At 42.0% G+C, this 17,998-nt stretch overlaps 1 protein-coding gene across 1 annotated transcript in view; it reads left to right on the top strand.

The window, feature by feature from the left end:
* Positions 1-17,998, top strand: part of Ltbp1 (latent transforming growth factor beta binding protein 1) — a 394,201-nt gene that overhangs the window by 320,325 nt on the left and 55,878 nt on the right. Inside the window, exon 24 of the mRNA XM_036171423.1 lies at positions 3,900-4,025. Coding sequence (XP_036027316.1) covers positions 3,900-4,025 — 126 coding nt within the window. The remainder of the gene's footprint in view (positions 1-3,899; positions 4,026-17,998) is intronic.

Below are 17,998 nucleotides of genomic sequence, written 5' to 3'. Positions count from 1 at the left end.
TGATCATTTTCTCTGCCCACACCTCCCTAACTCCATGATTGTGTTGGTGCTCTGTTGCGAGGTGCGGGAGTTTCAGAGTTTGTCCTGATGCTGAAAATGTAATGGATGGCAATGTTACTATCCAGGCGCCATGGTTGAGAAGTTATGTGATCGGCCTACACTTAGGCAGCCTTACCTAGTGTCCTGAAGTTAAGACATTTTAGGGCAGAAGTGTGCTTAAGATTTCTCTTTGTCCCACACAACTAAGGGTGATGTGCAGACAGTGTGGAAATTCCCTGTTAATGGTCTCTTCAGGAATGTGGCAGGGTACGCTAGAGAATCAGAACACACTTCAGTTTCACGTTTTGGCTTACACATGCCAAACTGTGAATTTCTATGGCATTCTGGACCCGTGAAAGAAATCCATCTTAAGTATAGTCTGGCTTTCAGCTCAGAGTTACTAGCAGCATAGCTCAGAAATGAACGCTTCAATAAGTACAATCCAAATTGAACGCACATGTTCCTCTAGCTTCGGATATTCGTGGTGTTCTTTTTTAGCAGTTTCCTGGAAGAAAGTCTGGGAATTCGCCTGCAGTTCCTGTCATCAGACTTTTTAGACAGTTCCTTATGAACCGACGACTTCTTTGAAACAAAATCTTTGTGTACAGTGTTTACCACACAAAGCTGCAAAGTGTCGGTAGCTTTGAAAGGGCTTCATGGAGCCACAGAGTAAAAGCAGAAAAGGAAGTCTTAGGGAGCCCTTAGAGCGTAATGGATGAGCTTGCCTATGATATTGACGCTCCGGCCAGCTGAGCTCCTTGACCAGATGGGGGTGAAGAACAGAAGTCTGGAAGGTTAGGATCCAGATTGATGATGGAATGGATTCTCAGCAGGTGGGGAAGAAGCAGGAGAATCAAAGGCTTTATCAAGAACAAGGCTGTGAAATCATACCAAGAAATAGGCCAGTAGAAAACGAGTGGCCTGTCCTTCAAAGATAGGAAAATGGTATGAGGAAAATATAACTGGTTTCTGCCGATTTTCTTTTCATTTTGTGTTGGCTTTGAAAGTTAGCACACCAAGTGATGGGTTCCATTGTGGGGTTTTCCAGCACGCTTTGCCCTTATTGGCTTCCTCTTTCCTGCTTTCGGGTCACATGCCTTCAATTATGCTTATTTTTCTGCTCCTCCTCAGATCTTCTCCCCTCCCATGGCCCCTTTCTGGTTTCATGACTTATACCCCCCCACACACACACATACTTGTGTACACATATAATACACAGGTCAAGGTCTAGAGTCCCCATATGAGAACAAGCATGCTGTATTTGTCTTTCCGAGCCTGGCTTATTTCTCTGAGCATAATGATTTCCAGTTCCATCCATTCCCCTGCAATGCTATGATTTTGTTTTTCTTTATGGCTGAATAAATTTCTACTGTATTTATATATACCATATTTTTTTTAGCCATTCATCTCTTGATGGATGTCTAGGCTCATTCTATTTCCTACCTATTGTGAACAATGTGGCAATAAATATGAATATGCAAGTATCTCTGGGTGTATTGATTTGAGTCCTTTGGGTAGATACCCAGGAGTGGTACAGCTGGGCCACATGATACGTCTATTTTTCAATATTTTAGGAATCTCTAGGTTGATTTACATAGTGACTGCATCCATTTACATTTCCACTAGCCCTGAATAAAGGTTTCTCTTAGTTCCCCCTGCCCCCAGACAGGGTTTCACTATGTAACAGCCCTGGCTCTCCTGGATCTCACTCTGTAGCCCAGGCTGGACTTGAACTCACAGAGATCCACCTGCCTCTGCCTCCCGAGTGCTGGAGTTAAAGGCGTGCGCTACCAGCACCGGCAAGGTTCCTCTTTCTCCAAATAGGTCCTCAGCAGTATTCATTGTCACTTGCCATCTTGACGACAGCCTGTCTGACAAAAGTGAGATAGAACCTCAAGACGATTTAACTTGCACTTTCCTTGTGGACTACTTTTCCAAGTATTTATTGTCTGTTTGTGTTTCCTCTTTTGAGAATTGACTGTTGGGTTCATTAGCCCACTTTTTGATTGGAAGATTAGTTTATTTCATGTTTAATTTTTGTAGCTGTTTATATATTCTAGGTGTGAAGTCCCCATGTGAAATGTAGTTGAAAAGACTTTCCCCCAGTATGCATGTGTCTCTCTTCTGAAAACTGTTCCTTTTAATGGCCTGTTGTCTCCTCTCTTTGTTTCAGCAGTGGGAAAGCCAAGTAATCTAAGTTCTGTGGCTAGGGAGAGATGTAGCATTCAGGGCTAATAAAGAAAAGCAATAAGTCAGAAGATGTTAGAAGTTATTCTACACAGGGATTTACAGGACCATCAGATGATGTTACAAGTTATTCTACACAGGGATTAACAGGACCATCAGATGATGTTACAAGTTATTCTACACAGGGACCATCAGAAGAGCTCCCTGAAGAACTGTACGCAGAGAAAGTGGTTGCTTTCTAAGGAAAAGAGCGGGGTTGTAGCTCAGCACGTTCTAAAGTCTGCTAGGAAGAACTCAGGTCTGGACTTGGTTAAGCTGCACGTACGTTCTCCTTATTCTGCTGTAAGCTTCCTATTTGCCAGGGATCTGTCCCACTCATCCACTTGTAGAGCGCATTCAGAAAACACTTGAACTGAAATAAAGATGAACTTCTAAGAAGAAATATTGAGGACCTCTTTAGTAAAAGACAAGAGAGACCCTAAGAAATTTCAGGAAGATAGAAAGTGACCTGCTTGCATAGTGCTGAAGACATGGGGTTATTTTATTTCTTTTTCAGTCATCAATTACCTAAAAGAACCCAAACCAATCACCGTTCCATTAATAGAGTAGTAATATGGCAAGAATATACAGTACAAAGGATAAGGAACTCACGGTTTACACACCCTGACTTTCTCAAGGAGCAAACAGAGTCATGAGGGACACAGATAAGTGTGAGCCAGCCAGGACAATGCAGTGCACAAGCCACTGTGTGTGTCAGTACCACTGTGACGAGGTAGTCTGCCTCTGGCTTCCCTGTGATGTTGTTACTGAGGGCACTGTTAGCCAGTACGATTAGAAATGGTTTGAAGGAACATTTTGTTTTCGAACTCCACGTGTTAATAGTACTTAGAGTGCCTCTGTCACCCTGGCCTGGGAAGCAAATGTACATTAAGGGCAAACAGAACATAAGATGCCCACACTTTGCCCATGGCATCAGCTGTTTACAAATCATAATAGCAGCCCCACTTCTGAACCTCTAGATGTGTGTTAAGTATTACACTGAACACTTTGCCCTCGCTGATTTCATCCTCACTAAGTCATGCAGTTCATAACTTCTCTGGTCTTCTTTCCCTCTTTTTTTTTTCCATTACTCATTTTCAGTGAAATATAAATTGGAATTTATTTCTAATATACCCAAGCAGATATTTACAGAGTGGCATCTATGAGCTAAATACTATGTACAAGGCATGCCTGGCCTTGCCCTGAGGAAGTCCACATCCTGGGAGGGGAGAAGCAGGTGTGAGGGGACTTGAGAGAGTTGCTCTGGGCTGGCGAGAGAGGACAGGGAAAAGACAGCATTCTCTTTAATGACTGTTTCTCAGATTGTTTAGTAATAGTCCTCAAGGCTCCACTATGTCTGAAGCAGGCCAACTCTGGATTGAACCTTGGAGATGGCTATTTTTATAGGTTGACATGGTTGACCAGTGACTGTCATGTGGGTCACCCTATGTCCTCTGCCCCTTCTCGCAGTTCGACTTATCTTGTGGTCTCTAATGTGGACAGGGGCTACAGTTGGGTCGCAAAAGAAAAGGCTCCCCCTTTCAAAAATAGGTTTCCCCTACTGTACGATTGGCATTAGAAGGAAATGAAATAGATCTCTTTTCAAATATCTGTGACTCTCTTTTCAATTGCAGACATTAATGAATGCGCCCAGCCGGGACTCTGTGGTCCTCATGGGGAGTGTCTGAACACACCTGGGTCTTTCCACTGTGTCTGCGAACAAGGGTTCTCCATCTCTGCAGATGGCCGCACATGTGAAGGTAAGAGAACCAGTAGGTTGTGGTGGTGGAAATACCCACAGGTGGTTCCCATACTTGAGCTACGTTAATGAGTGAAATCTGCTGGAGCTGAGGATTCCGGGTGGACACCATGACATCTTTTTTTCTCCTGTTTCGATTACCCTTTGTGGAAATCACCTTGCTTATTCTGTTAATAAAGCATAATGTCCTGCTTGATTTCTCTGTAGCATTGGGATCCGAGAATGTCTAGCACTGTTCCATTCATGTTCTCACCTCTAAGACAGTCCATCTTCTTGCCTACCCACATTGTATATGATCCTGCACAGGTTCATTAGACTGTAAGACATTTAGATAGCATTCATTCCTGTTTGCAGGTCACAGCAACGGCTGTTAGTTTTATGTTCTTTATGACATTATAGTCTGATAAATGGAGGAATAATCCATCTGAACATTTCTTAAAGTCAGCTAAGATTGCCACGATTCTAAGTCCATTGTATCTTTTTCGAGATCTGGGTTAGTGAAACTTGACTGAGTTTTGAAGAAGTACCTTGTAAATGTTCTATTCTAGGCCTAAGAGAATACCCAGATTCTTTGCTCTGAAAAAAAATAAAAAATAAAAAATACTGCAGCAGGAAGCGTCTGCACTCTTGCTAATACTACAGTGGAACCAGGCCGAGGAGTGGCGTCCAGGTTCAGCTGAAACCAATTATTATATTGGGAGGAATAAACTGATCTTATAAAACGGAGATTGTTGAAATTGTTCTCCTGCTGAGCAGACAAAACATGGAGGCCAGATTTGGCTGAGATGGGGGAAAGATAGAGCAGGGTGGAGCTGGAGCAAAGAGAGGCAAGGGTTTGGAAGGAGTCCCGAGTGGGGAAACGGAGGAAGGCAGCATTGTAATGTGGGCGATGGGAGATTTACAAGGAACTCGGGCTCTGGTGCTTCGTGTTTTATGTTAAGTTTATGTCTGGGGCTCTGAAGCTGTAGCCTTTTGAGAAGACACTGTGCGAGCTCATACATCTTCCCCCAGCCGAGGTGGGTGCTGCCTTGCCTCACACTGACAGGGCAGATTCACAGATCCCCACATCTCCAGCAAAGATGCAGGCTTACTTTCTTCCCTTCACTCTAAATCACGGGCAGTTAAGTCTCCCTTCCCTGAGATGTGGCTGAAGTTTGCTACAGCTGGTGGTTGTACCACAACGCTCCGAAAGAGGATGCATCGTCTCAGATGCTCATCCATCGAAGCCGTTGTTCCAGACAAATATAGCGAGTGCTCACAGATTCGAGTGTATTTGCCTTTTAGATGTACTGATTTTTCTTTCATCCTGTACCTTCTTAAACACTGATTTCTGCAAATTGGGAGTTACATAATCGCTCTAATTTGGTTGCAGCTCTAATTTGGTTGGTCATTTACTTGGCAAGGGCCTGGCTTTAAAAATGTGTTTTTAGAAAACGTCTAATGCTTTGTGAACTGCTGTATTTGTAGACTGCTCTCTTGGATACTTGTCCCTCCATATTCCCCAGACTAGACATTTTACAAGTAATAAAGGGTAATTTTAGAATATCACGCTGATGTATGGTAGTAGGACTAATTATTAAACATGTTATTTTCCTTCTTGAATAAGTTCCGTAAGGATTTCGTTTTTTAGGGATTAATCCAATACACTAAATTGGTCCAAGTTTTCTTTTGTTGGATTAAGTCTGGAACTTATGGCAATAGCGCTGTCCTCATTCGACCCTTCCTTGGCTGTGGTGTAGGACAAAGCCAGCTCATGTGATCAGGGTTTGGCAATGGAGCTTGTGTGCATAGTGTTTGTATTAATGCTTGAGGAGTGGTTGGCACCCTTGGTCCATGTCCATTCACCAGCTTCCTTCTGAGCCTCTGGTTAAGCAGCTGAATCCATATCACCACTGGCAGTGGCACACTTGCTTCAACCAAGGTCAGTGAACTAGGAGTTGTACAATGAAGGGAGCTTAGAGTATGGGGGCAAAAACTGTGGGGTCCTTCCCTGATCCCCTGTATCTTGGACAGTGGTCACTGTCTGGCTTAATGACTGAGTGACTATCAAGGGGCAAATCTTCAGTTTTCAGTGATTTGAAGCAGCGTGGCCAGCTCTGTGGTAATAAGAGGGCATCCCCAGTCCTTCGTCTCCCTTACCTGGATGTGGTATTGGGGAGCAGAAGGTGGAGGGTCAATCAAAGCTCCAGTGGGGTGGGGAGCAGGATGAGCTGAATAATTAGCTATTGTTAATCCATTCGCTGGAGTATTACTGGGGATGCCTGTATGGTACCAGACACTGCTCTGAAGGCACAATCCAAGACAGTTCTTGCCTATACAGAGCCAATATCACAGGAGGGGGACATCAAGATTAAGAAGGGATGTATTCCATAGGAGACATTGTTCATTTATATTTAAATCACATGATGTAATTGTGCTTTGTGGATATATAAATAACTGCATGGTGTAGAATGCTATTTATTATTTATATCATGTGATATATATATATATATATATATATATATATATATATATATATATATATATATATAAAATTATATGCATTATATGCATATACATACATACATATACACATTATAAATCCCAGAGTTGGGTGTTAGGAAATCATGGGGAACAGGGCTCTTTAGATGGATATCGTCTTCCATCCTTCCATGCTGTCTCTTAGTTATGGTTTGTCTTCTGCTGTGGTCTTTTCACTGTGTAACCAGAGCTCTCATGTTGTGTGTAAAATGACAGTGAATTTCCTTATTTCCCTTACATCACCATTTTAGAACCCATTTTGCTCTATCCATTGACTTTAAAATTCCCAATGATTTTGCTCTTTAATTTTTCTATTATTTCTTATTGTGGAATTTTAATTTACAGGAATGGTATTTTGTCATGGTGTTCATTTGCTAGCTCAGGGAATGGCTTCATCATCATTAGCAGAATGTGTGTGCGTGGTAAATGAGCAGAAACACTGGGATCCATCAGCTTCCTCTGGACCCCTAGAGAGAAACCTCTCCTGCTCCCTGACCGCATCACTCTGCCTCTGGCCTCACACCCAGCATGTGTCCAGGCTTAGTGAGAATCTGTGTTGTAATCCAGTGGTGTTGGGAACACCATATGTCTTTGAAGCTCACGTGCCCTCCAGCTGACTCACATGACAGAATGGCCACATGGGTGTCACAAGGATCCAAAGGAGCCAGCAAAATAATAAAACACCGCTGATTTACAGAACTTAGGGATCCTTTCTTCACTGTTTTCTTCCATGGGTCAGTCATGCTAACGGCCTCCTGACCATGTGCAATAAACCCTTCATAAAATCCCATAGTTTAGAAAGCATTTCCATTCATCCGTTCGACCAACAGTGTGTTTGTTTGTTTATCTATTTGAGTAGCTAGGAATGAAACTTAGGGCCACACACATGCTGGGTAAGCATTCTATTACAGAGTTATATTCCCAGTCCTCAACAAACATTCATGAATGCCTACTATGTGCAAATGGCAGGCCTAAGTACTGGAGAAGCTTCAGTGACAGCCACCCAAAACAGACCTCCATAGTTTTTGAGACAATAAATTAATAGTGTAAATAATATACAATATTAGGACGCGAGAAAGCCTATATGAATAAAGGAAGAAGTAGAGTTGAGTTCAGTGAACCATGAGATCTAGAGCAAGAAGGGAGACATGGAGGAGGGTAGCAGAGTTGACTGTTCTGCTTCTGTAAGTGAGTTCATGAGAACGAAAAGTTACTCTGTGTTTGAACGAAAGATCCACATTAAATGCCTCTCAGTTTTAAACTTGTCTTTGACTTCTAAGTGACAAAGTACCATCAATAAGTGGCCAAAGGTTCAAAGTGACAAGCAGAAGGCCTTTGCCCTATCCCCAGCATGAATTCTGTTCCCAACAGAGGAATAACAACCAAATCAACACAACATGAATGTGAGTCCTCATGTAACGTGTGAGCTTTGACTGGGTGATCTCAGTGCTGCTTCTCTGGTGACAGCAGATGCACCTCTGTGGTGTATTGGGAGTGGGAAAGGCTGGGGCAGTAAGAGGTGACCAAGGGATCTATGGAAACACTAAAACCTCACTAGGAATCTCCAACTACTCTTGGAGACAAATTCTGCTTTACAAGTCAGGTGCGCATGTGGCATTACTTTTTTTTTTTTTCCCTATTGGAAAGAGAAGATCAAAGGCTTTTGTTTTAACTCTATGTTCAACTGCTATGCTCCCACCCCTGCCAATTATGATAATGCTATTATTTCTCACTGCTCATAATAGTAGCTGGGACTGAATGTGTGATGGATGACTTGTCCTAATCTTCATGACAATTCCGATATTGATTGAGAATTTGAGATCTGCAAGACAGAGACAGGGATCTCTTATAACGCCTAGCTGGACCTCAGAGATCTACAATTTTATCCTCAGTCCCCATAAAATTAAATCCTACTATTAGTGAACTATAGAGACCCTTCTTGGGTACCAACTGCAAGCCACATATTCATCCAGAAAAAGAAGATATCAAAGTTCACCTATCACGGACAGCAGGCTTCTTGAAGCATGTTGATTGATAATAGCGGTAGCAATATGAATGAAACAAGGTGGCTTTGGACTTGTGGCTAATCTCATCATCACTGGACAGCTCCACTCCAAGAACTAAAGCAGGTGTGCTGTGTGTTTGACCTTGAGGTCCATTCTCTTTGCACAGTGTAGAACAGAAATACAAACCCACTGCCGACAGAGCACCAAGGCATCAGTACTTTTGTGGTACGAAGATAGAACTTCATAACCATCACTAAAGAGAAATATTTCTGAAAGGGATTTAGCCAAGAATGATATTAAAGTACCCTGAACCAAAATACATTACATCCTGCTGCTTGGGCAGAAGATTTTTTAGGTTTATTTTTTTCAGTCATTTTAAAGTCTGAAACGGTAAGGTCTACTAAGGAAAAACAATTTGACTGCTTCTTGCCTTTACTGGCTGAAAAAAAAAAAGGGGGTGGGGTAGGAATTTAACAAGGAGATATATTATCTACCACATGCAGAAAAATAAAAGGAAAAAGGAAAAAGGCTCAGTTGATATTCCAAGTAAAAAAGGTGGGTTCCATTTGTAAGGACTACTTACTGTTCATATTTGTTCTTCCTGTGGATACGCTTCAGCAAGACTTAATGAAAGTGGCTATTTAAGACATTACAGAGAGAGCTGAGGAAATTTTGATGAAATAAGCTGCCTTTGGGCCTGGAATCCGGATTTTCCCATATGTTGCTTGATAGTATATCGACACTGGACAAAGAAACTCCTAACAGAAGCAGAAGTTTCAGGAACCCTTTCTCAGCCTCTTTACCATCTATTGACCTTTACAAGCCCAGAGGCAGGCAAGCTCATCCACATGTTCCTTGCCACCAAATAACAGACATGAGCCAGTCAAAAAGCAAAGTCAGCAAATGGGAACGGACAATACATATTGTATTGATGCCCTCACACGCCCTTGGCACCCAGCCTGAACTACCTGTTTTGACAGATCCATTGGTGTCATCTACATTGAGAGGTCTCTGTAGGTCACAGGAAGCTCTTACGCGGCGTTTTCATACTTCAGATCTGACTTACACTGCTCCACGTGTCATGTTAGAAGCAGTCACTTAGGCGATTATCTTGGACTCCCCAGGCAAGTGGGCAGGGAATGGTTTCATGACTGCCAGGAAGACAACAGCATTCAAGGTGGTTATAGCTGCCATTCCCGGAGTTCTCACTGTCCCAGGCGCTACGTTGAGTACATCATGCCTTTCTTCTCATTAGACCTTCACAAGAAGCCTGTTGGTATGCTTTTGGCTGCAACCATGAGGACACTTGTTATATTAATAAGGAGTACAGAGGTCCTCACCTCTCCTTCTGGGGTCTTTATCCAAATGCTGCACGCTCCCAGAACTCCTTTCAACCACTTTTCTCAGACTTTCTCACCCCCTAGTGAAGTCCTGTTTCAGTGGTCTTCTTTTTCTTCCTCCATTCCCTCTCTAGTCTCCTCCTTTGTGTGTGGGTTGCTATGGAGATGGCCGCTGCAAGACTCTCAGGCCAGGGAGGCAGGGACCGGCTTCAGTTTTGCCCTGTGCTTTGTATGCCCCCGGAGATGCTTCGAGGCATAATTGGTATTTGGAGAATGAATGGTGGAGAGAATACTGTCTTTACTTCATCCTGTATTAGGGAACCTTTCTAACAAGGTTGCCCCGAGCCAAGCGAGTTGTGCACATTTGCAAAGCCTCCCTTATTCTGTAAAGCATGCCCCCGAGTAATGGTTGGCCACAGAAGCTGTTGGACAGGTAAGCTGTGGGATCTGACTGGGAACTTGATTTCCAGCTCCTTCTTAGTTGTGTGGACTTGGTAAGTTCCTAAAACAGCACTACCTCATTTCCCCCTCGATAGTGAGGACTGTGCTACCCGCGTGAGCTGGGTGTGCGTTGGCACCGTCAGCCCAGAATGGAGCCTAGCCCACAGGGCTTGCTCCATGGCTGTGGTGTTATACTTTCTTAGTGCTTCTTACATGGGTACTTTCGTCCCTGTCACTTATTTCCTTTGTGACACAGAAGCAGGGACATTTCAAGCATGTTCATTTTGTATTTTCAGTGCTTACAGAATATGGACCATTATATCTTGGGTATTTGTGAGTGAAATTATTGGGTAGTTCCAGGTCTAGGCCTATGCGTTGATGGGTTACTACCTCTGCTTTTAAATCCAAAATTAAAGTCATGTATAATGTGGCATAGAAATTATTCCTCAATGATTTGCCTTCATTCCTCAACTTCTGTGTTCCCTGAGAATGTCACATGAGCAACTCAGCTTTTCCACTCACCCACCCAATACTTGACGTTTCAAATTATTTTTGTTTCTTAATTGCTAGTAAGGTTCCGGCCAGCATTGATGCTTCCTTGCCTGAAGCCCTGGGGCTAGTATTTCTAGAGGGTACACTGTCTATTTTCTGTGGTTTTATAATTGATCTTTCTTGGCTTTCTATTGGAATATAGGAAAATTAGAATAGTGAGGGGAAGGAAAGAAAAGTCTTTGGCAGCTTTTATGTTGCCTCTGGGGCCTGTGTGTCAAAAAGATGAATCTGGGGTTTGATATGTTTGGCCTATGCCGAGGGCTTTCTCCCGGGTCCACACTGGCCGCTTAGCCTTCAAGAGGTGGCGTAGGAAAACAAAATGTACAGTGTGGCTTGGAATTTAGAATAAGACCTTTATGCTCTCAAAGCAGGCTAGTATGAAAGCGTAAAGCTGTTAAGGCAATACATGGGTGACACAAATGTTTACTTGTGGATGTGTTAAGACAAAGTAACACTGCATCTGTAAAACTTACCGATGGCATAAAACACACATGCATATTCCACATATGTCCTGTCTCCTGTGAGAGCTGTAAAAGAAGATACATATATTCAGCTACATACAGCAGAAGCACGGGTGTCTTCTGGTATTCTTGAGAGGACTGTCTCCGAACGGCATGAGTGTGATTTACAGTGTGACCCAAGCGCTCCATTTTCTGTGGTTGCCCTTTATGTGAGGCCTTCAGGATAGGAAATAGTCTCAGACTTAAGGCCTCTGGTGTCATTCTTTTAGATTTTAGAAACATTTCTTTTCTGCCACAAATCTAGTTCCTTCTCATAGACTTTCCGTCCTTTTCAGACACTTTTTTAGTTTTTTGTATAGTATTGTTTCAGCCTTGGTGGGAAGAAATAGGAAGAGAATGGAAAATGTGCTTTTACATTCAGAAATATAGTTTCTTATTTCTCTGAAGAAATATAGGCAATGTACTGTGTGGGTGTTTCTGAAAAGAAAATCAGTTGGTGTGAGAATAATCCCAGCACTCTCGAGGCTGAGGCAGGAGGATCTCCACCAGTTCCAGATAAGCCAGAGGGAGATGCAAAAACAGAGATGTGTCTCGTTTCATTAAAAGCATCCTACTTTGTGATCTTAATATTTTTCCTCCTTGTCTCAGATACTCAATTTTGAATCTTTATCTGAAATAGCGAGGTTTTGTTGGAACCAACTAGACATCTGGCCAGCCCACGTTTCCCCAGGCTGTGCCCCCTAGCTCCACTCTGCAGCTCTGGTCTCCAGCAGGAAGATCCTTGCCAAGCACAAACTGCAGCCTTTCCCAAGCTGTTTATAATGACACAAACGACCTTTCCAGATACTAGGCCTGAACTTTGCAAGCTCCCCCAATGAGGAAAACCCTCAGGGTCAGCCCACTTCCTCTGCTTGCCTGATCATTCATGGAATGAGCCTGTCAGGATGGTTTGAAATGTAATCCTGACGTGACAGGTGCTTTTTGGAGTTTTCTTTTTTTCTAAGTGATCCGTGCAAGACTTCATTCATGAGACCACTCATTCCTGACCTCCTTTGGGTGATACAGGAAGAACCTTCTGTTATTTATCCTATTCTATTTTCCCTTTGTATAAAAGAGCATTTTCTAACAGTGTTTACTTTTCAATGTCTAAAACAGTATGTAGAGTAGGGAGGATCCCAGGATTGGAAGCCACTCTGGGCCTGAGCAGGAGACTCTCAGAGTAGGCAGCGCTGACTCAGCGTCAGCGTCTCTGAATGAATAACCCAGCAAACGTGAATGGCCTCTTGAACAGTTGATGTGTCTAATCCCCACGTCCTACAGTATTAGAGTTTCTGTCTGTTCTGAATATGTAACTATTCATCAAGACACTGACGAAACCATTCCATGATATTGCTTCTCCCGTCACTCTCTGTAGGACCAACACATGGTTGGCTGGAGACGGGATTCCTCATGACTTGCAGTAGGTCTTACTAAAATGCAGTTAAAACTCTAAGACACAGTGTGTTACGTGTATAGTTTTATTCTGGGTTGTATTGTTTTAAACAAGCAAAAATAGCTTGCCTCTGTTTTGCAGTTTAAAAAAAGAAAGGTTTAGGAATGGATTGCAATGCGCAGGAAGTAATGACCAAGGTTGCTGTGGTAGACTCCCTTCAAGGTCGATTATAGTGTGTATGCCCCAATACTGTCTCATGGGCGACCTTTTGAAATCCAGTGTCTCTAACCAGGAAATGTAGCAATATAAATTAGCTTTTTAAAAAGCCTATACTAAAATGCATACTTAAAAGTACAGGATTAGGGCTTGAGAGATGGCTTGGCGATTTAAGAATGCTTGCTGCTATTTCTGAGAACCCGAGTTCAGATCCCAGCATCCATGTCAGGCAACTCACAAATGCCTGTAACTCCAGCTTCAGGATATCAGATGCCGTCTTCTGGCCACTGTAAGTACCTGCATGCACATGGCATACACTCTCACAGACATGCCTACGCATGAATAAAATTTAAAAAAATAGTTTTAAAAAGTACATAATTTTTTAAGGCACAGCTTAACTTTTACAGGAACTATCCTCCAAACCCTCCCCCAAACATTCCAATGATTTTAAATGATCACAGACACCCTGCATTACTCCAAGTCCCATATACCTAGTAATCATTCTTACTCTCTCATTGTGGTTTATTTTGCCAGTTTTCAGCAATCTATCAATGGACTTACATAATATATACTCATCTCTTCTTTTATTCAGCAGTGCTATTTATACACATTAATTTTATTGTATATATCAGCCTATTAATTTTCATTGCTACGTGTATTTTGCAATTATGGTGCTGGTTGTTATTTGAGTTGTTTAAGTATGGTCTCTGTAGTCATCATTTTTCTTGTGGATGTGACCAGATGCTTGGCAAGACACAATTTAAAGGAGGAAGGGTTTATTATGGTTTACACTTCAAGGGGAAATGCCCATCATAGTGAAGAAATCATCAAAGCATGAACTCAAAGCAGCTGGTCACATTGCATCTGCATCCAGGAAGCAGAGTGATGAACTCTTTTGCTCAGCTGACTTTTTCCTTTTTCTTCAATCTAGATCCCCAACCCATGGAATGTTACCACCCACAATTAAGTTGGATCTTCCCACCGTGGTTAACCTAGTCTAGATAACCTCACACTGGATTGCCCAGAGACTTGGCTCATAGAGGACCCAGAGCCTCTCAAGTTGACAGCCAGTATTAACCATCAGTCTTGTGACTAAATGTCCATTGGCTATTTGGAAACATGTCTTTTAGGGGACATGATCATTCATTTCTGTTAGCTATGACCCAGAAGTGTATAAATATAAAGATAGGTGTACTTACCTCTTGTAGATATATCCATCCAGTTTTTGAGAATGCCAGTTTTGCACATGTGCCAGCAAAGAGTACAAGTTATAGATCCACATCTTATCAGTGATTGATTGCTTTTGAAGTTTAGTCAACCCTATGGCATATAATGTCCTTTTCCATTTTCCTGGTAAGGACTAATATTTAACAGAGTCCTTTTCATATATCATTGCAATTAAATTATTAATTTTTCTTTAGAATATTGGCATTGGTGCCTAAAAAGAGGATAACTGTTGATTGTCCTTCCTTCTGATGTCCTTGTTGAATTTGTGGAGTCAAGGTTGTTCTAGCCTCAAATAGAGTTTGAAAGTATATCTGTTATAATTTGGATGTGATGTAATTGAAAAAGCTTACATGTTGAGGGTGTGGTCCACAGCTAATCATGCTGTTTTGGAAAATTCCTAAAAACTTAGGATGCTGAGTCTACCTGGGAGAAATAGGTCAATGGGACCATGTGTTTGCTGACCCTGTTTTGCCTCGGCCCCTTCTAGTATTTCATTTTCTGCTTTCTGACCATCATAAGATGAGTTGTCTCCCCTACACAATGCTCCTGCCACCAAGTTCTCACCATGCTTACGAAGCTGAGCGTGTTTGAGCTAGACCAGCCAAAACCTTTAGCTTAAGGGAATTGGACTGCCTTTGAGACAGTCATGTCAGATGTTTTGTTACAGCAACAAGAGACTATAATACAATCACTCTTTTTGCTGGGTCTGGGAAACTTTATACAAAATTGGTCTTCATTCTTTCTCAGATTCTTAGATGAATTCACAAGTGAAGTCATTTATAGCTGGGAGGTTGTGTGTGTGTGTGTGTGTGTGTGTGTGTGTGTGTGTGTGTGTGTGTGTATGTGTTGATGTGTTAGAGATTTTTTTCAATTTCAGTTGATAGATTTTTGATAACTAAAATTGTATTTATACTCCACTTTTCATGTAAGTTTTGGTAAGATGTTTTTCAAGGAAATTGTTGATCTTAGGGGAGCTTTCAAGTTCATTGGAACAAAAGTGGTCATTAATGGCTCTCTCTGTTGACTGTGCACCAGTGTGTTTTGGTTTGCTTTGAGTATTGTTAAGTCTGGACTTGGTTCTTGACCACTTATTCTTCCTATGGGCATTGGTCTTCACAGGGAACAGCTTTATTCATTAGTCTTTATTTCCTACTCTTATTTTTGCTTGTATATTGGTTTCTTCTTTACTTTCTTTGGGTGCTTTTTGGCTTTAGTTTTTAAGTCATTGCAATAGACCCTTAAACTACTAGCTTCTCAACTGTCTTCTATTAATGTATTAATGTATTTATAGCTATTCAGTTCCTTCTAAGAATGACTTCTGAGTCTGGATATTTTGTATTTTATCATCCAGATAAAAATATTCTAAAGACCATTGCCATTTTTTCCTCTTCCGGCAGTGAACTGTTTAGAAATAATTTCCTAAATCTCCAGACATTTGAGGGGAGGTGTTCTAATTTACTTTAATCTTTGAATTTGCTATGGCATAAGAAATTATAAACTTCAGGAGGCTGAAGAGATGGTTCAGTGGTTAAGAGCACTGGCTGCTCTTCCAGGTCCTGAGTTCAATTCCCAGCAACCACATGGTGGCTCACAGCCATCGATAGTGGGATCTGATGCCTTCTTCAGGCATGCAGGTGTATTTGTAGATAGAGTACTTGTACACATAAAATAAATAAATAAGCCTTTTTAAAATATCATCAATGTCAATAAATGTTCCTCTAACACAGTGCTGGCTAGTTTTGTCAACTTTGACACCGCTAGGATTATCTGGGAAGAGGAACCGCAGCTGAGAAAATGCCTTCATCATATTGCCTGTAGGTAAGTCTGTGGGGCATTTTCTCCATTCATGATCAAAGTGGGATAGCCAAGCCCACTATAGGCAGTGCTACACCTGGGCAGGTGGGCCTGAGTTGTATTTTTAAGAAAAAGTAGACTGAGCAAGCCATAGAGAGCAGCATTCCTCTATGGTTTCCCCTTCAATTCCTATAACTGGTTTGTTGCCTTGAGCTACTCTCCTGACTTCCCTCAGTGATGCACTGTAATCTATCTGTAAGACAACTGAATCTTTTCCTACCAAAGATGGTTTTGTTCTGAGTGTTCTGTCACAGCAATAGACAGCAAACTGGGACATAGACTTAGGAACAAATGTATGTGAGGTTGTTGCACATTCCTATGTCAATTAGGGCTAGTTTGTAAATTGTATTGTTCAAACCATCTATATAATAATAATTTTGTTCACTTATTGTATAAGAAGAAGTATTGAATGGTCCTCTGGTATTATTTGGGATTTGTCAGCTTCTTGTTTTAGTCAGCCAATTTAAATTTTGCACATCCTCTGACAATAGAATTGAATATACAATCATCAGATCTTTATAGTGGATTGATCTTTGTATTTGTTTGAAGAGATCTTTTTGTCTCTAAATGCAATTTGCCTTTGTCTACTTTGTCTCTTATAAGAAAAGGAGTGTTGATCAATCATACATTCTGATATTTGCTGTCATTATTTGCTGATATGGTAAAAATGAAGCAAGTAGACAGATCAAGAGCAATCGGAGTACACACTACTTAATTAGAGTTGTTGATTAAATACCCACGTGGGCATATCTGGTGGCAGTTGAATCACAGTAGGCCCAGTGTTCTGCGAGATCCAGGCTGAAGATGCAAACTGAGAGGCCTCAGATGCAGGTGGTATTTGCAGCTGGTAGAATGGATGAGGCCATCAAGAAATAGCACCGAATGAGAACAGAAGGTAAGCCAAGATTGAGCTCAAGAAACATCAATGTGTATTCATCAAGTCTTAATTAGACTGCTTGAGGAGTGACCCACAGATGGACATAAAACCCAGAAGTGTAGGAAATAGTGGAAACCAAGGAAGAAAAAGACTTCAAAGATCAGATGGCGTTCAGCTACATCAGGTACCATCCAGAGTGATGGGAAGAGGATTACCAGGAAGGAGACATTGTGCCGGCAAATGGATGATCTTATCAAGAGCCCCTTTGGTGGTGGTGGGGGGTCTCATATATAGGATGCATCCAAGAGCAAATGAGAAATGAAGGAGCGGAAACAGTGTGTGTAAAAACATCAAGTGCCGTGACTGGTACAGAGGCTGGGAAATACGGTTCTCTGGGATGGGAGTATGGTGAAAAGAGGCTCTTCTTGATTTTGTAAGACTATGGGTACCTAGGAATGCTGGTTCTTGGTCAGTGACCCAATAGAAAGGGGAGAAAAGGGGGATAGAAATGCAGGGGAAGGTGGGGTAGCTGGAAATGCAAGTAACTTAGAACCCAAGGATGGACGGGTTCAGAGGCCATGCCGTAAAAACCCTTCCCATCATTATGTATAGAGATACACTGAAGAGGTTTCCGTTGCACTGATGGAATGCTCAACACAACCAACTTGAAGAAGTAAAGGGTAGTTTTAGCTCAGTTTCTGAGATGAATGGTCACTTGGTCCCAGGCTTCTGAGCAGAACATCATGGGGTCAGGAGCATGAGAGAAGAGATTTTTCCCTTGTGTCTGACAGGAAGCAGAGAGAAAGAAACCAGAAGGCGGCCCAGGCAAAACATTCCCTTGTGACTCATTTTCTCCAGAGTGGCCTGTCTCTTGAAGTTACTAGAAGCTCCTGAGTAGCACACCATGGGCTGGGGTGAAGAGTTTCGCACAAGTCTTTGGTGGGGGGGACACATCATAACCCAACTATAGCGACGTTTAAGCAGAAAGTTACTTGGTAGAATATTTCTAGATACTTAATCACTTTGTTATTGTGAGTAATAAAGCTGT

The sequence above is a fragment of the Onychomys torridus genome, chromosome 21 (assembly GCF_903995425.1).
Source record: "Onychomys torridus chromosome 21, mOncTor1.1, whole genome shotgun sequence".
Lineage (NCBI taxonomy): Eukaryota > Metazoa > Chordata > Mammalia > Rodentia > Cricetidae > Onychomys > Onychomys torridus.
This window is presented reverse-complemented; position numbering and strand designations above follow the sequence as displayed.